We start from the raw sequence: 21,734 nt of genomic DNA, 5'->3' as shown, positions 1-21,734 counted from the left end.
CAGTGTGCCTCAGTTCTTCTCTGATGTCTGTTTGTGTAGTTCAGAGACACAAGAGGAGCTGAGCCTCTCAGTATATCTACAGGGAATCTAAATATCAGACTCCTTCACTGCGTTCCTAGTCACAGGATACTACACTATCTGTTTTCATCTGTCTACTTGATTTATTACCAGGTTTTTTATGGCCCTAGATGAAAGCAAACAACTGTGGAGCTTTACCAGCCCCATGACGTTTTGTATTTTTGCATAATGAAGTTGTCTTCTTCCACAGGCATGCTGTAGGTTCAGCACTAAAGGCTGTATGCGTTCTCAGGTTTCCCTTTGTCGTTTCGGTGATCTTTCCTTCTGCTCTTTTATCAGCGTATGGGTTTTGTTTTGTTTTTGAAAGCGCACGACTATCCCTTTATGCATTTATCTGGATACCAGCATTAGGGTTGTGGTTTCTTTGATTGGCTGTAGATGATTTCTCTATGTAAGCCCTCAATAAATTGGGTGGACAGTTATGCTGTTGGTACCTTTTGGAGCATTTCCATGGATATGGCTTGCTGTGTGGTACAGCTGTTCAAGACGTTTGTGCTTCAGATTTCACGAGTGAAATATTAATATTTTATCTACCTATTGGTGTGCAACTATACAGTAAAAGGAGTCCGCTTGTCAACTGAGCTTTCTAGTGTTAAGTGAAAAACTGGCTCTCCAATCTCTTATCCAAATGTTGACACTAAAACCAATGGGTGATGTCACAGCGGCTATGTCCATCTTTTGTATACAGTAAATGAAAAATGCTGTCTAACTCATGTTGCACAGCAACTTTAAACTGCCTGCAGATATGAATATCTTTCCTTTCAGTTGTTAAAGGATTTCATATACTGTATTCACAAAAATGTGTTCCCATAATGATAAATGTTATTGTCTAGTAGGATTTCACAGTAATGGCTTTTTTATGTGTTACTTTGCTGACACAGTCTCTCCGAGTTTTAGTGGCCAATATAATCATATACCGAGACATTTATTTATCCTTGTACGAATATTAGACAATAAATATTTTATCGTACACTTACTGAAGCTAATAGGAAATTTAGATTTGATAAAACCCATGCCTTTACTTGTCTTGTTGACCTTTAGAGTGCTGGTAGTGCACAAAAAACCAAGAAATTCCTCTGGTTTTCATTTGTATTGTATAATGCCAGAACTGATGCATTACTGCAGTCTCTAATTCTCTTTATTAATGATGTGCTGGCAGGTATGCCCAACACTTACACTGCTTCAGTAGCCCAGCCAGTCTTAATGGCTATAATAACTCTTTCAGTAAGTATCAGAGGTCTATGTAATGTCATCAGACCTTCACATTATGAATACACACACGCACTGACGCACAACACACGCACACATGCGCGCACATCTACACGTTCTCTCTCTTGAGTTCTCTAAAATATGCCAAATGCTTTTTGTGGCTTGCAAATTAGCATTGACCTTGTGATGCTAAAAGGTGAATCATGCACAAGGGTTTCTTTGGTGTTTAAAATATTTACTATTCACTTCTCATAATAAGCATTCGTGTGGCCAACCCCAGCCCCTGTAGCCTGGTGTTGCTGCAGAAAAAGGCCCCACTGCTGGGAAGACAGCAATTATTCATGCCTAGTGTCTTCTCATGTGGAGAAGAGAGAAAAACTAAAATACCCCTATACGTGATTGTAGAGTAAAGGTCTTGTTGCCCACGAGGATAAGAAGATAAAAGTCAAGGAATGCAACAAGAACCTTGGGACTATTAATCAAAGTGTAGTTGTCTTAATTGATACAAGAGGGATGGTTAGCATTTTTACTGACAGTGGAGGTTATCATGATACTCTGTACTTTATTCCCTTTTTTGTGGCCGGTGCTCCAAAGCCAAATCATTATTCTTCTCCTCTTTAAACTGAAACCAGTACCTGCAAACTTAAGGAGAATTCAAGAGCAGAGACAAGTTCAAAGATCAAGATTAGCCTCTGAGCTTTCTCCCTTCTGAAGTGCACTGGCCAAAATGCTGCATGCAAATAGTAAAGCAAGGTTGTTGGCAGTAGAACCAGCTTGAGATGCAGATTGCTGAATAACAGATTCAGAATAAGTCAAAGTCTGCAGGCCTATTTTTACCAACTTCTGTTTGCAGTTACTCTTTTTTCCCCAACTTACTGTCCTTGAAGAAGAATTAAAGGAGAGCAATTAGGTCTTTACTTTTTCGCATTTAATGTGAAAAATGTTATTACTGGAAACATTACTTTCCTTTAAAAAGTTCTTTTGATGAAATGTGGCCAGAAACATATTAATCTAAACACTCACCAGCCATTTGCTTATGTACATCTTTTCAACTGCTTGTTAATGCAAATATCCAATCAGTCAATCACACGGCAGCGACTCAAAGTTATAACTGAGAGTTTAGATTTTTATTGCAACATTCAGATGGAAGTCAGAATTTGGCAGAGAACAGACGAAAACATGGCTCCATCCTGCCCTGTATCAATGATTCAAGCTGCTGGCGGTGTAATGTTGTCAGGAATATTTTCTTGGCAGACTTTGGGCCACTTAGTACCAATCAAGCATTATTTAAACACCACAGTCTGAGTATTATTGCTGACCATTTCCATCCCTTTATGGCCATCGTGTACCCATCTTCTGATGGCTGCTTCCAGCAGGATATCACGTGCCGTGTCACAAAGCTCAAATCATAACAAACTAATTTCTTTAACATGACGTTGAGTTCGCTGTACTCAAATGGGCTCCACAGTCACCAAATCTCAATCCAATAGAGCGACTTTGTGTGTGCATCCTACAAATCTGCAGCAACTGTTTGATGCTTTCCTGTCAATATGAACCAAAAGTGCTCAGAAATGTTTCCAGCACCTTGTTGAATATGTGCCATTAAGAATTAAAGCAGTTCTGAAAATTAAAAGGGGGTCAAGCCGGCCATTAATGAAAGTTTGGGATGTCACTCCACGTGGCTCTGAAACTGTACACTAAGCCACACTGCAGTTTCTAAATGTTATGATGCTAAACATGCTGAAAACTATATGTAACCACACAGTGAAACGACAAGCGGCTTTACCTCAGCTGTAATTGCTGTCATTACTAACGTCTGTTTTTGCTTCCTGAGAAAGGAGAGGGAGAGACAGCTCTATCTGCTCCCCGCAGCTCAGACTCTGATGGCAGCTTTGAGGCAATCATGATTTACCTGAAAAACACACACACACACACTCACACAGGCCATTATCACACTACATGTAACGTATGTAAACTTGCTTATGTATACTGACAACCTGTCACCTGATTGTTGACTGTCATTTCATGTTCCTTCTGTGCTCTGGCATTGCAGTCACTCCAGATTGTGATTGCCTGCATAATTCACAAAATACCCATAGACGGTTTAAATATAGGCTGTATTCACATTCCAAAATAGGTTATTAAACATCATTAAGCCTATCTGCACATGTCAGAATGTAATATAGTATAATATATAGACTATAACATATAACATTCAAGCTATTTGTTTTAAATCTGCCTTATATAAATCTAAATTATACATGATTTTGTAACCCAAAAAGTGAAAATAGGTGAGAAAACATGCATCAGAGAATACAGTAATTAACCTTACTAATGATCTCAAAACTAAAAAATAAATAATTGGGTGGTTAATTGAAGGTCTTTAATAATAAGCTTTGTGTATTTAGGGAGATTGTTCAAATTTCAAATCATTTCTTTTCATCGCTGTCACAAAGTGTTTTGAATTCAAAAGAGCTGATTGTACTCCACAGGTGACCATTTTCTGGCTATAACCACACACTCTATTCAAGCTTATTCAAGCTTATTCAGGCTAAGGACAAACCTTTTGTGAAAACTCAATAAGGGAAAATCCTTGGAGGGATTTGTAACTGTTTTATTCTATTGATATCGATCTTGCTTTTAAATGAAGGACACAGGTAAGGCAATGTGATGACCAGAAAACATATTTTCTGGAGGGCGAGTAGCCCGGACAGCTCTTTAGTCGCTGTGCTTAAACCAGAGAGGTACAGGCCGCTGCATCCCTGGGGTGAAATGGTTAAATATCGGACAACGGAGATCACCTTCACACCGCTCTTTAGACGATAAAGCTTAGGAGCACTGGAGAAATTAAAACATAATGCAAAGGTCTTTCCACTTATTGCCAGGAAAGCTTATTGATATCCTGTCACATTAACTCGCTTTGGGGAAGAATTATAGCAACAATTTGGAATAAAGTGTAGAACAGAAAAAGAGAAATCGTTAGATCCTGGGGCTACTGTTATGAATTACATGTAATAGCCCTTCTTTTCATTAAATCCCAATGGCAGAGGACACTTTTGGCAATCTTGAAGAAACACATACACACAGAGAAGGCAGTCCAATCTTCATTTACTGACACGAAGTGCTATTTGGTCCTTTTATAAATTTTTCCTTCCTTGTCTCCCACCCAACCCCCCAAGTTGGGCTTGTGGTGGCAGCTTACTTCATCCAGAATCGCTCATTTCTTTAAGCCATTATTTGTGCTGTTCCTGTGCTGCAGTTGGCTCACACAGCGCGGTTCTTTCGGCAGAATGTAGCAGTGTCGTTTGTGGTGGAAAATATTTGAAAAGCAGCAGCAACACAGGCAAGATTAAGTTACCACAAGTGTAACATTGATGCTATCTTTCTGCTTCTTCCTTTGGTGGATTTTATTGCTGTTTTGAAGAGGTTATGGATTTTGCAGAATGTAGAGCTGCTTTGATAGATGATTCTTGCATGAGACTTAATTAATTCTTATGATTAATTATCTCGCTTTGCTTATAACTCCATGCTGTTACCCTGCTGACCACAATTTCTTTTTATTCCGCGAGTAAAAAAAAAGAAAGAAAAGAAAACCACTGGGTTGAATATTCAAGATAGTGTCCACATGTGGGCTTTATTGAATGATTAGCTGAAGTAATTTGTTTTCAGAATCTAATTAATCCGCACGACCCAGCAAACAGTAATGTGCAAGGACACACACAAACACGGCAACACACACATCTTGGTAACATCTACTCTTTTTTTTAATTCTCTCATGGGCTTGGGTGCATGCATTCAAAGGTGGACACACAAGTGTCTTTCGGCCCTCTGCTACAGCCTCCAGGGACTCTTTCATCTTGGCAGTAGAGCCAGCATTAGATGCAGATTGGTGAATTTCCAGTCTCAGCCAAAAAGTTGGGCATAATTGACTCACTGAACAAGCAAAGTCTGCAGGCACTTTTCACCACTTTCTCCCCTTTACTTTCTGATGGTAGACACTCTAGCTTTTGTATCGGTGGCTTTAACATACCATCAGTGCAGAGGAATTAACACAAAGTAATTCATTTCATTTTTGTTTCACGTTAAATGTGAAGTGTTTTCAAATACTGTTGTAGAAAAGACTATTACTAGATACATTATTACCCTAAAACACACAGAGAGGTTTGGAATTAGCCTGTTCGCCTGTGTGAATCTGATGGAATTCTGAATACCCTGGACTGACATCATTTGTCCATACATGCAGGTGTATTCCATTCTTGTGAAAATGAGAATGTTTAATTGACTGAGGATGTGATTATAGTTCGATCTCCAAAGGTCACTTTTGCAAGAATGAAAATGATGATGAAATGATCAAGTTTGGATAGACATGGATGTAAACTACGGGTCGATTTGTTTGTGGCAGCACACAGGAAGTTTTGTCATGAAGCTGTACCTCAACATGTAGCACCTTGCCATGGAAACAGCACACTTTTGCTATGCTTACCCAATGATGTTATGGTGTGACTTGTGTTACACATATAACACATGGGCATGAATCTATGGAAACATCCCTCAGAGACTTTGGTCTTTATTGGCATGATAGCATCACACAGTTGGCTGCACATCCATGATGCATGTTTGCGATAATTAGAGATTTGTGACATGGCACATGATATCCTGCTGGGAGCAGCCATCAAAAGATGGGCACACTGTGGTCATTAAGGGTTGGACGTGGGGAATAATAATACTCAGGTGGGCTGTGGCATTTAAATGATGCCCAGTTGATACTTAGAGGCCCAAAGTGTGCCAAGATAATATTCCCCACGCCTTACACCGCCATCAGAAGTCTGAACCATTCATACAAGGCAGAATGAATTTCTGACTTTACCATATGAGTGTTGCAGGAGAAAGTCCTCAGACCAGGCAACATTTTTCCAAATTCTATTGTCCAATTTTAGTGAGCTTGTGGGAATTGTGGTCTCAGTTTCCCTCTTCTTAGCATACAGGAGTGGCACTGGGTGTGATCTTCTTCTGCTGCAGCCCATTGTTTTCCAGGTTCAAAGGTATGGTCATATTTCGCGAACAGTGAACAGGTGCATCTAAAAGAATGGCTGCTGAGTGTGCAAACAGACGATGTGACAACAAGCTGCTGTATTTGCTGTCATTCCTAATGTCTGGGCTGCTACCTGTAGATAGAACCGTTTAGACTGAAAGAGCTGTATCTGAGTCCTGCAGAAAAAATCATGGTGGCTGTGAAACAATCAGCATTCGGCAAAAAATGTAGAAATAAAAAATTTTTAAAAAAAAAAGAAAAGTGAACACTATGTATAGCGTGTACTATACAGCCTGTCAAAATCAGGAGGGGTGATTCAAATGTCACAAATATAGGCTGGCTTCAGCTACCCAGTATAATACAAAAATATAATAAATATATAAAAACTGAGGGATACAATGTATTGAAATTATTTAGTCTATTTATGGATCCACTGCAGCCTGTGCAATAGGATTCTGGCCTTTTTCTGAATGCTTACACTAATGGGCGCTGACAGCTTTACTATGAATTTCTTTTCACTTGCACAAAACAGCCTCTTTGTGATCATAAAAATCTGTTTTGTTCACCATCTCTAATGTGGGAGTTCAAACTCACAGTATATTCTAAGTTGTTGTTTTGAGTTGCTTTTTTCTAATTTTATATCAAATGAAAGTAAAAGTTTAAAAGGTTTCCAGACAGGCGTGCCAAACAGTGTGCAGGCAAATATCAAAACACATTTTAATTACACTTACTAAATGGGTAATAAAAGGGGAACAGATGTGTGTGGTACATTATAAGCACTGGTGTTTTTGCACAGACTGTTTGGTTTTATGATGAAGGGACAGAGGTGGTCGCATATTTTTCGTGCAGCACCTCAAAGCAACAGGCATCATTAACCAAAAAAGTAGTCCCCAAGCCAATAAAACGTATAAGCTCCATACACATACTCTTTTAAACTTACTGACATCCCATTTGGTAATCATTCCATTAATGTACAACAAGTTTCATATTTCCTGCTAAAATAGCATCCAATTTATTTATGTATTTGTTTATTTTTATGTTTCTCATGAATGGAGACATATGTTGAGTTTCAGTTGCAAAATTCTCTGTTCTGCCACACCGAAAGATTCCCCGACCCGCACCACAGATACAAGGACACTGCAGCTCTATAAGCAGCCCGTGCTTAAGCTAGCTTCTGCTCTATTGATCTGAGCTGAAACCACTGCTTCACAGAGCTAAATCTAAAACTGAGAACAAAAAAAGCATAACACAAAAGAAGAAAAGGTGCCTGTGGGGGATGAATTTTAATATTCACAAAATTACGACCGAGATGGGAAGAGAGGGAGAAAGATGCGTGTATGTTAAAGCAGCAGAATGGAAAGGACATTTGAATAGCTTGCACTGTATGACGAATTAAAGGATTCTGTCAGTGCAGATGAAAGGCGGCGCGGTGGATGGTGTACAGCTATAACAATAATTTACACGTGGCAAACATTTCTCGTGATGTTCTTCAGATACTGACAGCAAACGGTGTTTGAAAAGTGAGATAAGGACATGCAGTTGACATGCAGTGTGCTGCTCTAAGAAGCTTTCTTTGACACTTAAGCTGCACACGGTTCTTTTGCTTACGTGCTGTCTGTGGAGATAGCAGCCCTGCTGAACCAAACGCGAACTAGCTTAGTGTTAGATACATATTTGTCAGCTGTGAGTGTCAAAGGAGTCTCTTTAAGTCACAGTTGTAGATAAAGTGTTAAAATATCTGCTTTGGATTTACAGCACTTAGTTCTTAAGTACATCAATCCTTATATCACTTTTTAGACATCATGTCATTAGGTATATATGCTTAATGCATACACATTTTTATTTCCAGCCTTTACACAGTCTCTTAAAATGTGCACAGTATCTTTATTACATACCCTTCCACAGTAACCCCATATGGAGCCAGCAACAATGGAAGAGATCAGATGAGCAGTTACACTTTTGGCTCTCTGCGGCCATACAGTGGTTCACAGAAGACCTGAACCCTCTTTAATTTATTAAACAAGCCCAATGCGCAAGGCCAGGCGACAAGGAGGGTGTTATAAATATTAAAAGAAGAGTTTGCTCTGCCACACTCTCATATTAAATCACACAGAGAAGAATGTATCTGCCCTTATTAAAAGATAATGTGTTCTGGAGCCATAAAAATGTATAACCCACAACTCTAGATCCCTCTCCTCCTCCCCCTTCTTTCCTCTTTTGTCTTGGTCCAAGTGAAATTTCAGCCTTTTTGTGTGCATCAATCTCTATTTTGTCCATTTTTACTTTGTCTCTTTGTACAGCCTTGTTGTATTTTTTTTCTCCATCGTTGAGTAACAGCGGACTAGACCAGAATACATAAGAGCAGAATAGATGATTTTTTTTTCTTTTTTAAATCACTCGCACAAAAGGCATCTACACATTGTAAATGTTGCAAGCTTTTGACGCTGCATGAATATCAAGTTAATGGAGTGCTGGAAAATTTGGTCTTCTCTTCCCTTTATCTTAAAAGGGGCTTGAAAGGTTATGAAATTTTGAACATTAATAAAACAACCAAACAACTACAGTATGCAGATAAAATCAATGGCACTCTTAGCTTCCCCTTGCTGTGTCTGTAGGGGAGAGTAGAACATTTTCACACATGTTCTGTACTTTTCTAAACATTACACATCAGGATCTCATGTGAGAATCCAGAATCAGCTGGATCTGACGTTAACCACCCACCTCCCTAGCACAAAGTCCGCGAATATCTGATTGAGCTTGTGTGAGAAAAGAGCCGGTAATTACCCAGGTAATTCAGAGCAAGTGAGAATTACGTGTCCTGCAGCCTGCAGGCTCTACCCATCAAAATGAGGATTTCCTCCAGTGAGGATCTTCTGTCGAGAATCTCCTGCAGTATTCTTTTTTTTTCTTTTTTCTTTTTCTCTTTTTTAAAGAAGGACAACTTCAGACAAGGCCTCAGCTTGATTATCTCGACAGTGCATGGAATTCATGCGTAAGAACGGCTGAATAGGGTGACCACTCACGGCATATTGTAAAATCTTTGAAAAATCCTCTGTATGCGTGGTGCAGTGAAAAACTCTTGTTAGCAGAGTGGATTAGAAGCAAGAGGAGAGGAAGATAATGTTGGGCTCATGGTGGTCAGATTGATCCAGCAAAAGCAGGACCTTCTTATTTTTGTCAAAGCCTATCCACCAATGCAACATAACCAGCTACAGTTTGGTGAGAGACTAAGCTGTTTTTTTGTTGTTTATAATGTCTAGGATCTGGCTAGTATGCTTCTTTCTAATGCCACATCAACACACACACTGATTTTGTTTTGTTTTTTTTTAAACCTCTTTTGTTCAGCCGCAGACGACGACTCGAATAATATCACTTGAACTCTGAGCAGCTCTATATGTAGCTAAAAAGGCGTTCTGCAAGTTTTTTCACATATTTCACAAAAATGTAAGTGTTGGCATGGCCTTGGAGCTATGAGGGGGCAGTAGCACGATGTATGACTCGTGTTATGAAGATTGCATTAATGTTTCAAATGTTTCAACGTAGTCAGTAAGAACCAAATGGGTTATTCTTCTATTTCTGAAGCCACTGAAAGTGCATTTTTTTCAGGATTTGAAATTTGCATTGTAATCTATACAACAATCAGACATCCAGTTGGCTTGTTTGTGGCTGACTTGTGGCTGTATAATAGCCAAACCAGAGTGGAAGCGGTCAGACGGTGATAGTGTATGATGTGTGTTTAAAAAAAAGAAGAAAAAAAAATACTCACAGTCCTGACAGGTGGAGGTGAGGAGACACAACCATGTGTGTAACTTAATGCCCTAGTCCTCGCCCTGCTGGGTCCTGCCAGGGGAACATTCCTCTACTCTTTGCTCCACTGACCAAGCAGAACTGCGGCGCAGTGAAACCACAAACGTCTGTGCGTATGCGTGTGTGTGTGTGTCAATTTGAGTGCGTGTGTCCACTGGGAGGCAGTGAAGTCTGACAGCCTGGTCACTCGGACCATGGAGACTTATGGAGCGAGAGCAAGCCAGCTGTTCAATTTGGCCACATGGGCAGACAGAGAAAGAAAAGGAGAATACTGAAGAGAAACAGTGTCAATATACGACGTGTGTTGTATGGCTAAACCATCCTCCTATCACTGCCTGCCCTGCTCTGACATTGCTGTATTTTAGCTATCACGAGCCCACACACTGCACACAGACTGGGGCAGGGTTGCATGTGGCATTCCTCGGAGAGGATAATGAGATAAGTACTAATTTCTCAGGTGTCATAGACTGATATGAATAATACAGGCCATTCCGTTACCTATCTTCCCCACCGCTGTCACTGTCACCTTCTTTTTTTTAGATCCACCTACAACGTGTCCGTATGCTGTCAGCGCATCGGTGTCGTGTCTTACCTTGAATAACCTGAAAACCAGACTTTGTGAAAAGAGGAAGTCAGTGCGAATAAAGGAAATAAGCTTTTGTTAGAAGAAAGGGAAACCTTTGATGAGTTTTTGCATGAGGTGTGGACAGGCAGATTCCTTTCTCTTTCATGACTATCATCTCTACTGCTTATCCAGCAGCTGGAGACCTGTATTGACTCCTTATTCATTTTCCCAACAACAATTTCTGGCTAAGAATCAGAAAGAGATTGATTCCCCCCCCCTTTTATTTTCCAAGTGATGATTTATTTACTGTGTACTGCTCTTCCACTACTGCCCTGGTTTGCATGTTGGGGACTCTTACGGCGCTGTGAGGGTGGTCCTGAATTATTCACTTCTTTTCTCCAAGTCCCTCTTTCATTCTCTTTTTCCTTCATTTTGCAGGGCGAATGTGTGCCTGCTTGTCTCTTTGTGTAAATCTGGTGTCCGTCTCTCTTCCCCTCTCTCTTTATTTTATTATTCTCAGACAGCTACGAAGCTCTGCTCTGACTGCATGATGTGAACCAAATGATAGCAGCTTAGAACAATCGTTAAAGCAGGAACAAGCTGGAAATAATCATCTCCTTCCTCTTTGCTCTGTTGTGTACTGTCTGCTGTTCTCTTCTCTTACTCCCTAACCTCACCACTTGGCACTTTCATCAGCTCTCTTTGTCTCTCTCTCGCCGTCTCTCCTCAGATCCCAATGCTCTTGGGCAGCACGGCACTGACCATGCCTTGATCGGAGGAGTGGTGGCTGTAGTGGTCTTTGTCACCTTGTGTCTAATCATCGTTCTGGGAAGATACCTGGCCAGGCATAAAGGTAAAATCCACAGTGGACCAGACCTACGGCTTTCAAGGCTCATGGAGCTAGTGGAGCATGTCCTTCTTGTCCCATTAGAATACAGTCCTTTCCCAATTCCCAAGTTACACCTGCAAGTGTAGAACAAAAGTGGGAAAGCTTACACCATCCACACATCAGAAATGTTAATGAATATGTGCCTTTGATATGCAGCACAAAGTAATAGCACATGTTGTTATTGTTATTCACTCTCTATCCATGTATTTATCAATAATGTGAATGGAGTTTTTTAATTGCGCAGAGGTCCGTAATATTATTTTAATTTAGTTGTGATGATGATGGGAGAAAATAAACATTCATAAATCCACTTTGGCACCACAGAAAAAAAAGCATTTTATTCCCAAACAGTATTAGACAAACAGTAATAATGTGAGGGAAGAAAGTCGTTTACGCAATTAAATGTGCTTCCTGTATGTGTAAATGTAAATCACTTCTCAAACAGAAAGTGATCGATTGATTCTCAGACTAACTTGTTACAGTTTAGCTCCAAGTTCGCAAAGAAGAGTGGAAATAAAGTGAATTCACAGTTGCTGCTCGGTTTTCGTCACTAATGCCACAACATTAACTTCTAAGTTTAAGCTAAGAGCTCAATTTGGACTTGCAGCTGTGAGTTCTGATGGTCGTCACACGCAACGTAGGAGGTGTTGATGCTATTCTGCTGTATCGGTGCAGGGTCTCACAAATTTTGCTCTGCTTTATTTAAATACTCCACTACACTATCCCAGCTCCTCATTGTTTTAGATATGAATAATGTAACACTACTGATGTTGTCTTCAGATGTGTTTTTTTCGCCTCAGGCAGCCAACACCATGCAGGGCTGCTTGGTATTTGTTTTCCTCAATAGAAGTTTGTTTTTTCGTTGCCACAGGAACATACTTGACAAATGAGGCCAAAGGAGCGGATGATGCCCCCGATGCCGACACAGCCATCATCAACGCTGAGGGAAACCACGCGCACGCGGAAGAAAAGAAAGAATACTTCATTTAGACTGCAGGGGGAGCTGTGCAGCTCTTGCCTTCTCATTTCCTTCTTTTGATCTCTGTACTTCTTATTCTCTCTTTCCGTCTCCCACTTTTCTTGTTCTCCTCCGGCCACTGGCCCCCATCATGTCAACAAGGAACCCACAGGCAGTCCACAAACAGACAAGTTCCAAGTGTGTTTTCCTGTTATTTCCTTCTGTTGAAATGATCTCTGTCATTTACATCTTGTCCTTTATTTTTTCATTGGTTTGGGGGTTTTTTGTTTGTTGTTTTTTTGCTTTTGGCAGATGTTTTTCACTGGCAGCTTGCTGTTGCTGCTGAAGTTGCCCCTTTGTCACTTCCTCATCTTCAACATGAATACCTAGAAATCTGTAAATCTACCATGACTGCTCCTTCGCTTTCTCGTTAGTCTTTACTCCTCTTCCCCACCAAGCAGACACCCAAACACATATTCCCGTTCACACACATCCACGAACACATATCATCTCTCACATCAACACGGTGCCTAAAAATACAGACGCCATTGAACTTCTGTCAATGCCTTCATGTATCGTCTGTCAGTAGCAATGTAAATGCTTTGTAGATGGTTACCTTAGCCATCATTCCATTGCTTAGCTCACAGCTTTTGATTACGCATCGAATCTTTTTGTTTTCTCTTTTCTTTTTCTTTTTGAATGACGATTTGTGCTATTTACGCCTTATACATGTCTGTCACACTAAATATGGTACTTTTAGGTGATCCACTTTTCCCTATTCCATCTCCCTCTAAATAGAGTTGTAATTAAACCGTTGACCCTTGTAAGATACGAAGAAGGATTTGTGTAACACTGTAGCAAGGTTTATCAGATACAGTAAGTGTACAATATGATTTGCATTATTAGGGTAGGAGTAATAAAGGGTAGTGTGGTATTGTTTAGAGCAGAGAAAAACACACCAAAAATATATGAAAGATGCTAGGTTAAGCGTTCCTTTTCAGCAAGCATAATCAAGTATATAAAACCACTTGCTAAATGTGCTGCCCAGGTACTTTTACCTGTATAGTCCTGCACCGTCCAGGCAGCGGTTTAGCAAAACACCATCACCTTCAGTGTCATCTGGACAGCTTACGGTAGTTTGTGTTTTCCATAAAGGGTTCAGGTGTGCAGAAAGAGTCACTCTCCTCTCTCTGTATAGGCTGTATAAATTGTATTCAAATAACTTTAGCTTTTCACTTTGAATAATTTGGTTATCGTTTGTCACATTGAAATTATTTTAAGGCTTGAGGAACCCGTGAAATGTAAACTCAACCATAAGGTGTTAAAACAAGACCAGACCAATAACATCTGTTTGATTACTGTCATTGTTTTTGATTCTGTCACCTTCAAATTTATTTTTAAATAGTTTTTAATAGTTTAGTGAAGCTGCCCTCATCAGCTTGTCATGCTTTTTATGCCTATTTTCCCAGTCTGTCTCCATTAACTCAACTTTCATTTCCATTTCACGGGGTCTTCAAGAAAAAAAAAAGCGAATAGAAAAAGAAACAAATGGTGTGAGTGCTGGGTCAGGGATCTGCAGGGGCCTCTTTTCCAAAACTTAAAAAAAACTGAAAACAAATAGAAAAGCACAAAATTGTCTGAATGAGTTACTGTGTTCATTTGCCAACAACTAGATCGCCTTGTGAACGGTTCTTTCATTCAAATGGGTAACGAGAAGATGACAAGGCTGTCTTTGATTCAATTCTGAAGAAAAAAAAAAAGTGCAGTGCATCTTTTTGAAAATGTAAGCTAAATCATGTTTTTATATTTAAAAAGAAAATGTTTCTAATATTTTTTTGGTTTTAATGGTTAAGCTCCCTGCTGTATATTGTGTCTGCTACAATGTGGTTGGTTGTGAAAATTGCTGTTAAATTCTGGATTCCTGTATTTGCTCAAATATGTATATTAGCCACCTTATCTAATTACTTTTTTTTCCATTACATTATCCTCATTAGAGAAATTTTAAAACAAATGTATTTTTGTTTTGGCACAAGGCATGTATATAATGTGTGAGAACTAAATTTTGGTAATACACATTAGCATGTTTTTGTTTGGTTCTTTTTCATGTTTAATTTATTTGAAATTGAAATTTATTTAAGAGAGAACCACAATGAAGATGGTATATTTGTACCTTGATTTTGGGAAAACGGTGGCTTTGTGTGTTTGTGGCCTGATCCTAATTGCTCCAAATCTGACGAAGTTGATGTTCTAGGACATTTGGCAAATCAAATGCGCAAAACTCCGGAATAAGCTGCTTTTCCATGGAAATTGAGGTAATAGAATTTGGAGCTGAAATCAAAAGAAACAATACCTCCATGCCGGTTGCAGGAAAGTTTCCACATATTAAGACAGCCATGACGCGTCATAGTCAGCAACCTTTCATCTTTCATGAGTTTGGAGAAGTTTGGCTTCGAAGGAATGATCCTAAATGCTCAAAAGCAAGGCACTAGTCTGCTACCAGGGAGCAAATTATAATCAAGGGCAATAATATTTTGGGCCCAATTGTCTCCATTTTGGTGGTCTAATTTACAACATTATGCAAATAGGGTCAGCAAAAATCTTTCGTCTGTATTTTGTTACCCGAGCACTTCTCGAGTGAACCACAAGTTGGGAATAATTAAGTCAATCTACTCAGTTTTACCTTTCATCATCGATGTAGGATTTAGGGGTTTTTGACATTTTAATACATTTTAAAAGCAATTATTTGTTTGTTTTGAAAATAAAGAAGCTTTGCCACAGTTTCCATATCTCACACTTTTAGTGCACTGAGCATATCACTATATACAGGTTCAACTTCAGCGTCACCACAAATGCTCTATACAAAGTGTTCTAGTCTAACATGGTTCTAGCAAACCTTGGGTTTTACATGTGTAGATACATTTCTTACAATGATTTAACATCTTTATCTTTCTTTTTTTTTGGTTTTTGTATCTCGTTCTATTCATTGTGTCTTAAATCACTGATGGTGTCGATCACACTTGGTGTTGCTTTACAACTCCAACTTTGAAACAGGAAAGTAGTTGAATGACTTTGTTGATTCTGAAGTCAGAGAAACAAGTTAGGCGGTTTCATATCAAACACACTGAGAATTAACCGGGTCTGCAGTGATGAGTTGACGCTGGCATTAGTAATAAAACAGTTGCCATTTACTCAAGTATGCACTCTGACCAATGTGGTGGATATTTCTTAGTAATTAGTAAAATCTGTGCTTTGTTTTGAGGTTTTTTTTTTCTTTCTGAAACTCACATGTAAATATTTGTTTTGACATCATAGTAATGAGCTAATTTGTTGCAAATGGATTTTTATAATCATTAGACCAAACCTGAATCTTGTTTAATTTGTTATTTTAGCAGCCTGGCACATACGACCATGCACTACGACAGGATCAACTGTAGCTCTGTTATATCTTGGCTATCTTTGTTTTATTTCTGTATTGTTGTCGGTTGAAAATAAGCTTTAAACGCGTTGCCTCCTTGATTTTCAACGTTTATCAGTTGGGTTAATATTCGCTAGATCACAAGCCTTTAATTTCATCCTGGCAGCAAGACAGTAAAGGCACTAACAGAGCCGCAGTGCCATTTTCATTGGGCACAAGTCCATTTTGTGGGATTGTAAGTCTCTAATTTCCTGGCTCCAAACAAACCCACTTTCTTCAACTGAAGGTGCGAGTCAGGGAGCTGTGGTTGTGCATTTATGCAGATTTAACAGTGCAATACTGGCAGTAATTTCGACATGAAATTGCACCCAGTTTTGTGAACAATTTCCAGGTTGGCGGAGACACAAACAAGCCTGTGCAAAATCACATTAAAAAAAGTTTCATGCATAGGCTACTGTTTTGCCTAGGATTTGTCAGGTTGAAATGCATAAAACCCACACCTTTTACGGGATGTAAGCTGTTTGCAGTGGGTTAAATTGGAAGATTGTTTATAGTTTCACAGTTCCTCGTGGGTTTGTGAGACCATTCGCTTTGAGTTGATAAAACTTCTATCTGTAATCATCTCGTGTGTTCTGTTCTGAATACAAAAGACGGTAACTGTATGATCTCAAATTACTGTTACTATTTACAATGTGGGCTGATACAGTATATTGTTGCCTAAAAAATGACCAGATTACAGAGTATCTTATAAAGTCACATTAAAACACATATTTGAAAATCTTTATATTAGTGCCTTGTGACTCTGCACCTGAAGTTTGCCACTGAACCATCCTCCTGGGCTCATTTAAAGAGGAATCAGACAAGTTGATGCAATGTGTGATTAATAAAGCTTTACAAACCTGCTAAAAAAAGACACTCGTTTCATCGTACCACGTTGACCTCGAAGCAAATCGGGTCACCAAACATCGCAGGCAGTAATGACACACACGTATTTTTTTAACTTCCAGGAAATTAGAGGCCCACGTTAGTATTCAAAATATTAAAATCTGCTTATAAGCAGAAGTGAGCGTAATGGACACTTTGGGTTATAGTCTGTCAGAAATTCTCCTTTTTTTAATCTTATGGTTTATATTTTTTTAATACGTGAGTTTAATGGCAAATGTGTTCTCTACAGTAGTGCTTGTAACATGACATGGCTTGTTCCTGTCCCATCTCCCTTCCTCTGGCTCTTCAGATGTCTTTGCTGTACAGTATGGCTTCAGTGCACTTCTCTATCACTCCGCAATAGTGACACAAGAATCAATCAGCCCAATTTCTTTACTGTCACACCGATGACAACATGTGACACAATCGCATGTAGTGATGTTTCTTTTTTTATTATTATTATATCTGTTTCTTTTGTTTTGCATCTCAGGAATATATTTCATTTAGATTTTGTTCGTTTGTTTGTTTGTTTCCTGTCTTAAAATGGGGACTCGTGAGCACTTTTCACTCTGCTAGTCCCTGTGTGCTGACACCATGTATTTTTTGAGTTTTAAGATTATCACAATGATAATAAAAAATGATTCAGTGACTCTTCAATAATTCTGTCACCTTGCTGTCATTGGAATATTAGACTAAGGAAACCTTTTTTTTTTCTTTTTTAATTTTTTGATCACTGACTTGAAATACTGAGATTTAGAAATATGCTGCAAATTACTGAGTTTCAACAATGATGGAAGGTGTCTTTAACAGAATCTAATTTTAGCTTATGTAAGCGGTTCAGTGCTTTTTGTCCTTTATCATGTTTCCCTTTGTAGCAACACACATCTTTATGTATATCAGTCTTTAGGTGGCAGGTGCTGCAAGGCACTGTCTCTCACTAAATACAAAATATCCACAGTGAGGCTCAGTAAAGATCAGGATTAGAGCTAGACAAATGTTAGTTCAGCCTCTGATGTACCTTGGTGAAATAGGGGGTTTGATATCAAGCTGTACTCCGAAAGCTTGATTTGATATATAGCACCGTAACGGAGGTGTTTCTCTCCCATTGTCTGTGGGATTTATTATATTTAATTTAGAGGTTCGTATGTATGAAATGAAATTGTTGAATAAATAGTTGCCAAAACATCTGTATAAGCCTGATTCCATTTTTTCAGTCATCATTTTCCTCCTGAAAGCCTCTTACCTCAGTATTTCTCAACTGAGCGATAATGATATACAATAAATACGCTAGAAACATCTGAATTTGTCCTCATGAGGATCAGTGCACAAGCGCACCCACACAAACACATACATATACACATACTTGCAAAAAGACAATAAAACACATGCACAGATACGTGTTCATGAATTTTTATTAACAAGAATAATTCATGTTGTGTTTTTGCGCCCTATCTGAGCTCTGTGGCTGTGATGGTACTATGATACCATCCACATTATAATGTTTTCAATATTAATAAATCCCCAGTTTGAAAAAGGTTGGTACATTAGGTGAACTGTAAATAAATACAGAATGCGATGATTTGCAAATCTCATAAATCCATAATTTACTCACAACATAGAACACAGAAAAAACGTAAAAAATTTAAACTGTGACATTTTACTAATAGTAACACGCTATGAATTTAACAGCAGAAAAACATGTAAAAAAAAAAAAAAGGTTGTGGTGGAAAAGTAAGGGGGGGCTAAAGTGGTGGAGAAACATTTTTCATCTGATTAGGTTTATTGGCATCTGGTCAGTAATATGATTGGGCATAAAATTGTAAATTATAATTGTAAAATTACATTGATTTTGAATCTTCTACAAATTGTGACAACAAAAGATTCAGAGAATCTGAAGAAATTTCTGTGAATAAGGAATAATGGCAAAAATCAATATTGGATTGCTGTGATCTTCACTCCATAGAGTGGCACTGTGTTCAAAACATGCATGGAAATCACTGCTTTACCAAAAAACAAACAAAAAAAAACATTTGGCACATCATAAAAGCAAAAATAGCTCATTGAAGACCCAGGGCTGCTGAGCAGCTGTAGTCCTCAAACAGATCCGAAAGTCCAGAAGCTCTACTCTTAAGTTCCCAGATGTTTAAAATGTCAATGTTGCTGCATTAAATTCAAAAATACATTCGTTTTTTCTCATTTTAAACATTTGGTACATTTTTGTGTTCATCCTGTTTCTTTTTACAATTCCACTTTTGTTGGATTTGAGGTTGTAATACTCCTTCAAAAGTGTCGCTATCTGAGATATGCATGAGGAACTTTGAAATTAGAGTCAGTAAATCAGAAGAGAGCAGTGCATGGAAAAGTCGTTGAAAAGAATGAGGGCAACCTGGTGATTTATTTCAAGTCTATGTTGCTGGGGAGAAATCACTCTAGCTTGAAAGACACTGAGGGAGATGAAATACAGAGGAGATCATTCTTAAAGTTTCTAATCATTATTGAACCATATTGTCATACCATCCATCTATTTTTCTTGACTGATGAGCCAACTAAGTCGGCCTGGACCATGCCCCAGCTGTCCGGAAAGGCAGGGTACACCCTGGTTTCCAGTCCATGTGGGCTGCTATATAAAATAATAATAAGGTGGAAAATATGTAAGATAAACTTGTGCCAGGAAAAGTCCATATGAAAAAGAGGGGTGTTTACTTAACAACTCAGTGTATTTCACCATAGATAAGGCTGAGAAAAGCTCTTTTGTGGTGATTCTACTGGTAAAATTGTAAAAGCTGACAAAGTATTAAGAGAAATGAGAAAAATAGAGACTCCATGTATCGTTACACCCTTCACTGAGGCGCATCTCTACTAGCTTCTTAGTTACTCTAATGAAAGTTTTAGAAACGGTGCCCAAAAGAGAGAAAAACATTCACAAAGAGCAGAGTGCTTTAATAAGTAAGCCATAATTTTCTTCAGATCCTTTGAATTAGTCAAACCCAAATCCAAACATTTGAGCAGGCAGAGTATTTTATTGTAGTAATGAGATCGGCACGTACATTATCCTCTTTCAATACTTGTGAAAAGATTAAGGTTTGCTTTCTAACTGCATCAGGAGAGTGAGAAATGGGCATAAATGAAGGGAAAGATGGAGCATATAAAGAGGAATGTAAGACTATGAAAAGGGAAAGACAGGGAGGAGGTGTGGATGCAATGGAGCCTGAAAGACAGGAGGGAGAGGTATCCACCCCTTTCAGTGAGTCAGGAGATGATGACTGAGGGGGGAATTAAGTAATGGCAATAAGATGTCACGTTAGACTGAAGAAAGCAGCTGCAATCAGCCCATCTGTCAGGAATAAATACAGCTTGGAGTGGGTTGCATTTGTGCCACCGAGGTATGATTCTTCTCCTGATGGAAAGTGAGGGGTCAGTGAATGACTCAATTACCACTCAATTTGTCAGAGGAGTCTTGTGAACCGGCACACTGAGAATGAGGAAGACCTAACAGGACCAGCAAAACTGCATTTTCTTGCAAAATGTTACTGAGCGGACATGTTTTTCATATTTCCTTACTGCCAAGCAGGCTTTGTAGACAAAGGGGTTGTATCCCATGTGAGAAATATGTCTTCTTCTTCTTCTTTCAGCTGATCCCTTTAGGAGTCTCCACAGCAGATCATCTGCTACCCCATCTCTAGCATCCTACTCGTTTACACCCGAGTTGAATGTCTCCGTGGTCTTTTTCTTGTCCTCCTGTCTACAGCTCCATATTCATATCCTTTGTCCAATATATCCGCTACCCCTCCCCTGCACATGTCCAGATCATCTCACCCTTGCCTCTCTAACTTTGCCCCCAAACCGTTCAACTTGAGCTCTCTCTCTGACATACTCATTTCTAATCCTGTCCCTCCTGGTCACTCCCAATGAAAATGTTAGCAACTTCAATTCTGCCACTTCCAGCTCAACCTCCTGCTTTTTTGTCTGTATCACTGTCACCAAACCACACATCACAGCAGGTCTAACTATATATACCTATATACTAGGGGTGCAACGATACTCGTATCGATATTGAACCGTTCGATACAGTGCTTTCGGTTCGGTACGCATATGTATCGAACAATACAACATTTTTTATTTATTTTATCAACTTTTCTTCTGACAATGCTGTCTGTGTTGAGAGCTCAGTGGATCTGCGTTCAACTACTCCGCCTAGGCTGCACTGTCGAGTGCAGATCCACTGAGCGCAGCACAAGCTAGCAAGACAGAAGCTAAGCTCGTTGCAACATGGCAAATTGAACCTCCCCCACCCTCATTCAGATCTGGCCTTTGGAACTATTTTGGTCTTCATGTGAAGCATGACCCTGATGGTAAGCGAGTCATGGACAAAAGTAAAACAGTATGTCGGATGTGCCACGCAATGCTCAATTACATGGGTGGGAACTAGTGCGTTAGCGCAGTTTGCTCGTTAACGTGTTGACGCCGTCCAGCCCCACGCACGGGGCGATCCGCGGTAGCTCGTTAACGGAGATTTGCCGTATTGTGGCGTTAACGTCATTTCAGATTAACGCTGACAGCACTAGTGGGAACACAATGAATATGACTGCACATTTACGCCGACATCATCCTAGTGCAAAGACAAGTGGAAGCAGACAAAAACAACAAGCACGCATGCTACAAACTTTACCCGAGTCATTTAGACCAGTGTTGCCAACTCCTCAGTAAGGAAAATCGCTATTGGTTGTCCTAAAAGTCGCTAGAAGTCGCTAAATGACGTCATTGCCTAATTTGCATAATTGGTCATGCTAATCTAATTGTAACCTATGTTGTTGGAGAGAGAAATAACATCGTGGAAGAGACATAAAGTGAGTAAAA

General features: G+C 39.3%; 1 protein-coding gene across 3 annotated transcripts in view; it reads left to right on the top strand.

The window, feature by feature from the left end:
• Positions 1-18,064, top strand: part of LOC146379112 (cell adhesion molecule 2-like) — a 202,613-nt gene extending 184,549 nt beyond the window's left edge. For all 3 annotated transcript variants that reach the window (XM_084942415.1, XM_084942416.1, XM_084942414.1), the window contains 2 exons: positions 11,422-11,544; positions 12,452-18,064. In XM_084942415.1, the coding sequence (XP_084798541.1) occupies positions 11,422-11,544; positions 12,452-12,570 (242 nt within the window). In that variant the 3' untranslated portion in view covers positions 12,571-18,064. The remainder of the gene's footprint in view (positions 1-11,421; positions 11,545-12,451) is intronic.
• Positions 18,065-21,734: the final 3,670 nt, after the last annotated feature.

Source organism: Perissodus microlepis, chromosome 10 (assembly GCF_051167445.1).
Source record: "Perissodus microlepis isolate ML-2025 ecotype Zambia chromosome 10, ASM5116744v1, whole genome shotgun sequence".
Taxonomy (NCBI): domain Eukaryota; kingdom Metazoa; phylum Chordata; class Actinopteri; order Cichliformes; family Cichlidae; genus Perissodus; species Perissodus microlepis.
The sequence above is the reverse complement of the archived record's forward strand: the minus strand, read 5'-3'. Positions and strand labels throughout refer to the sequence as shown.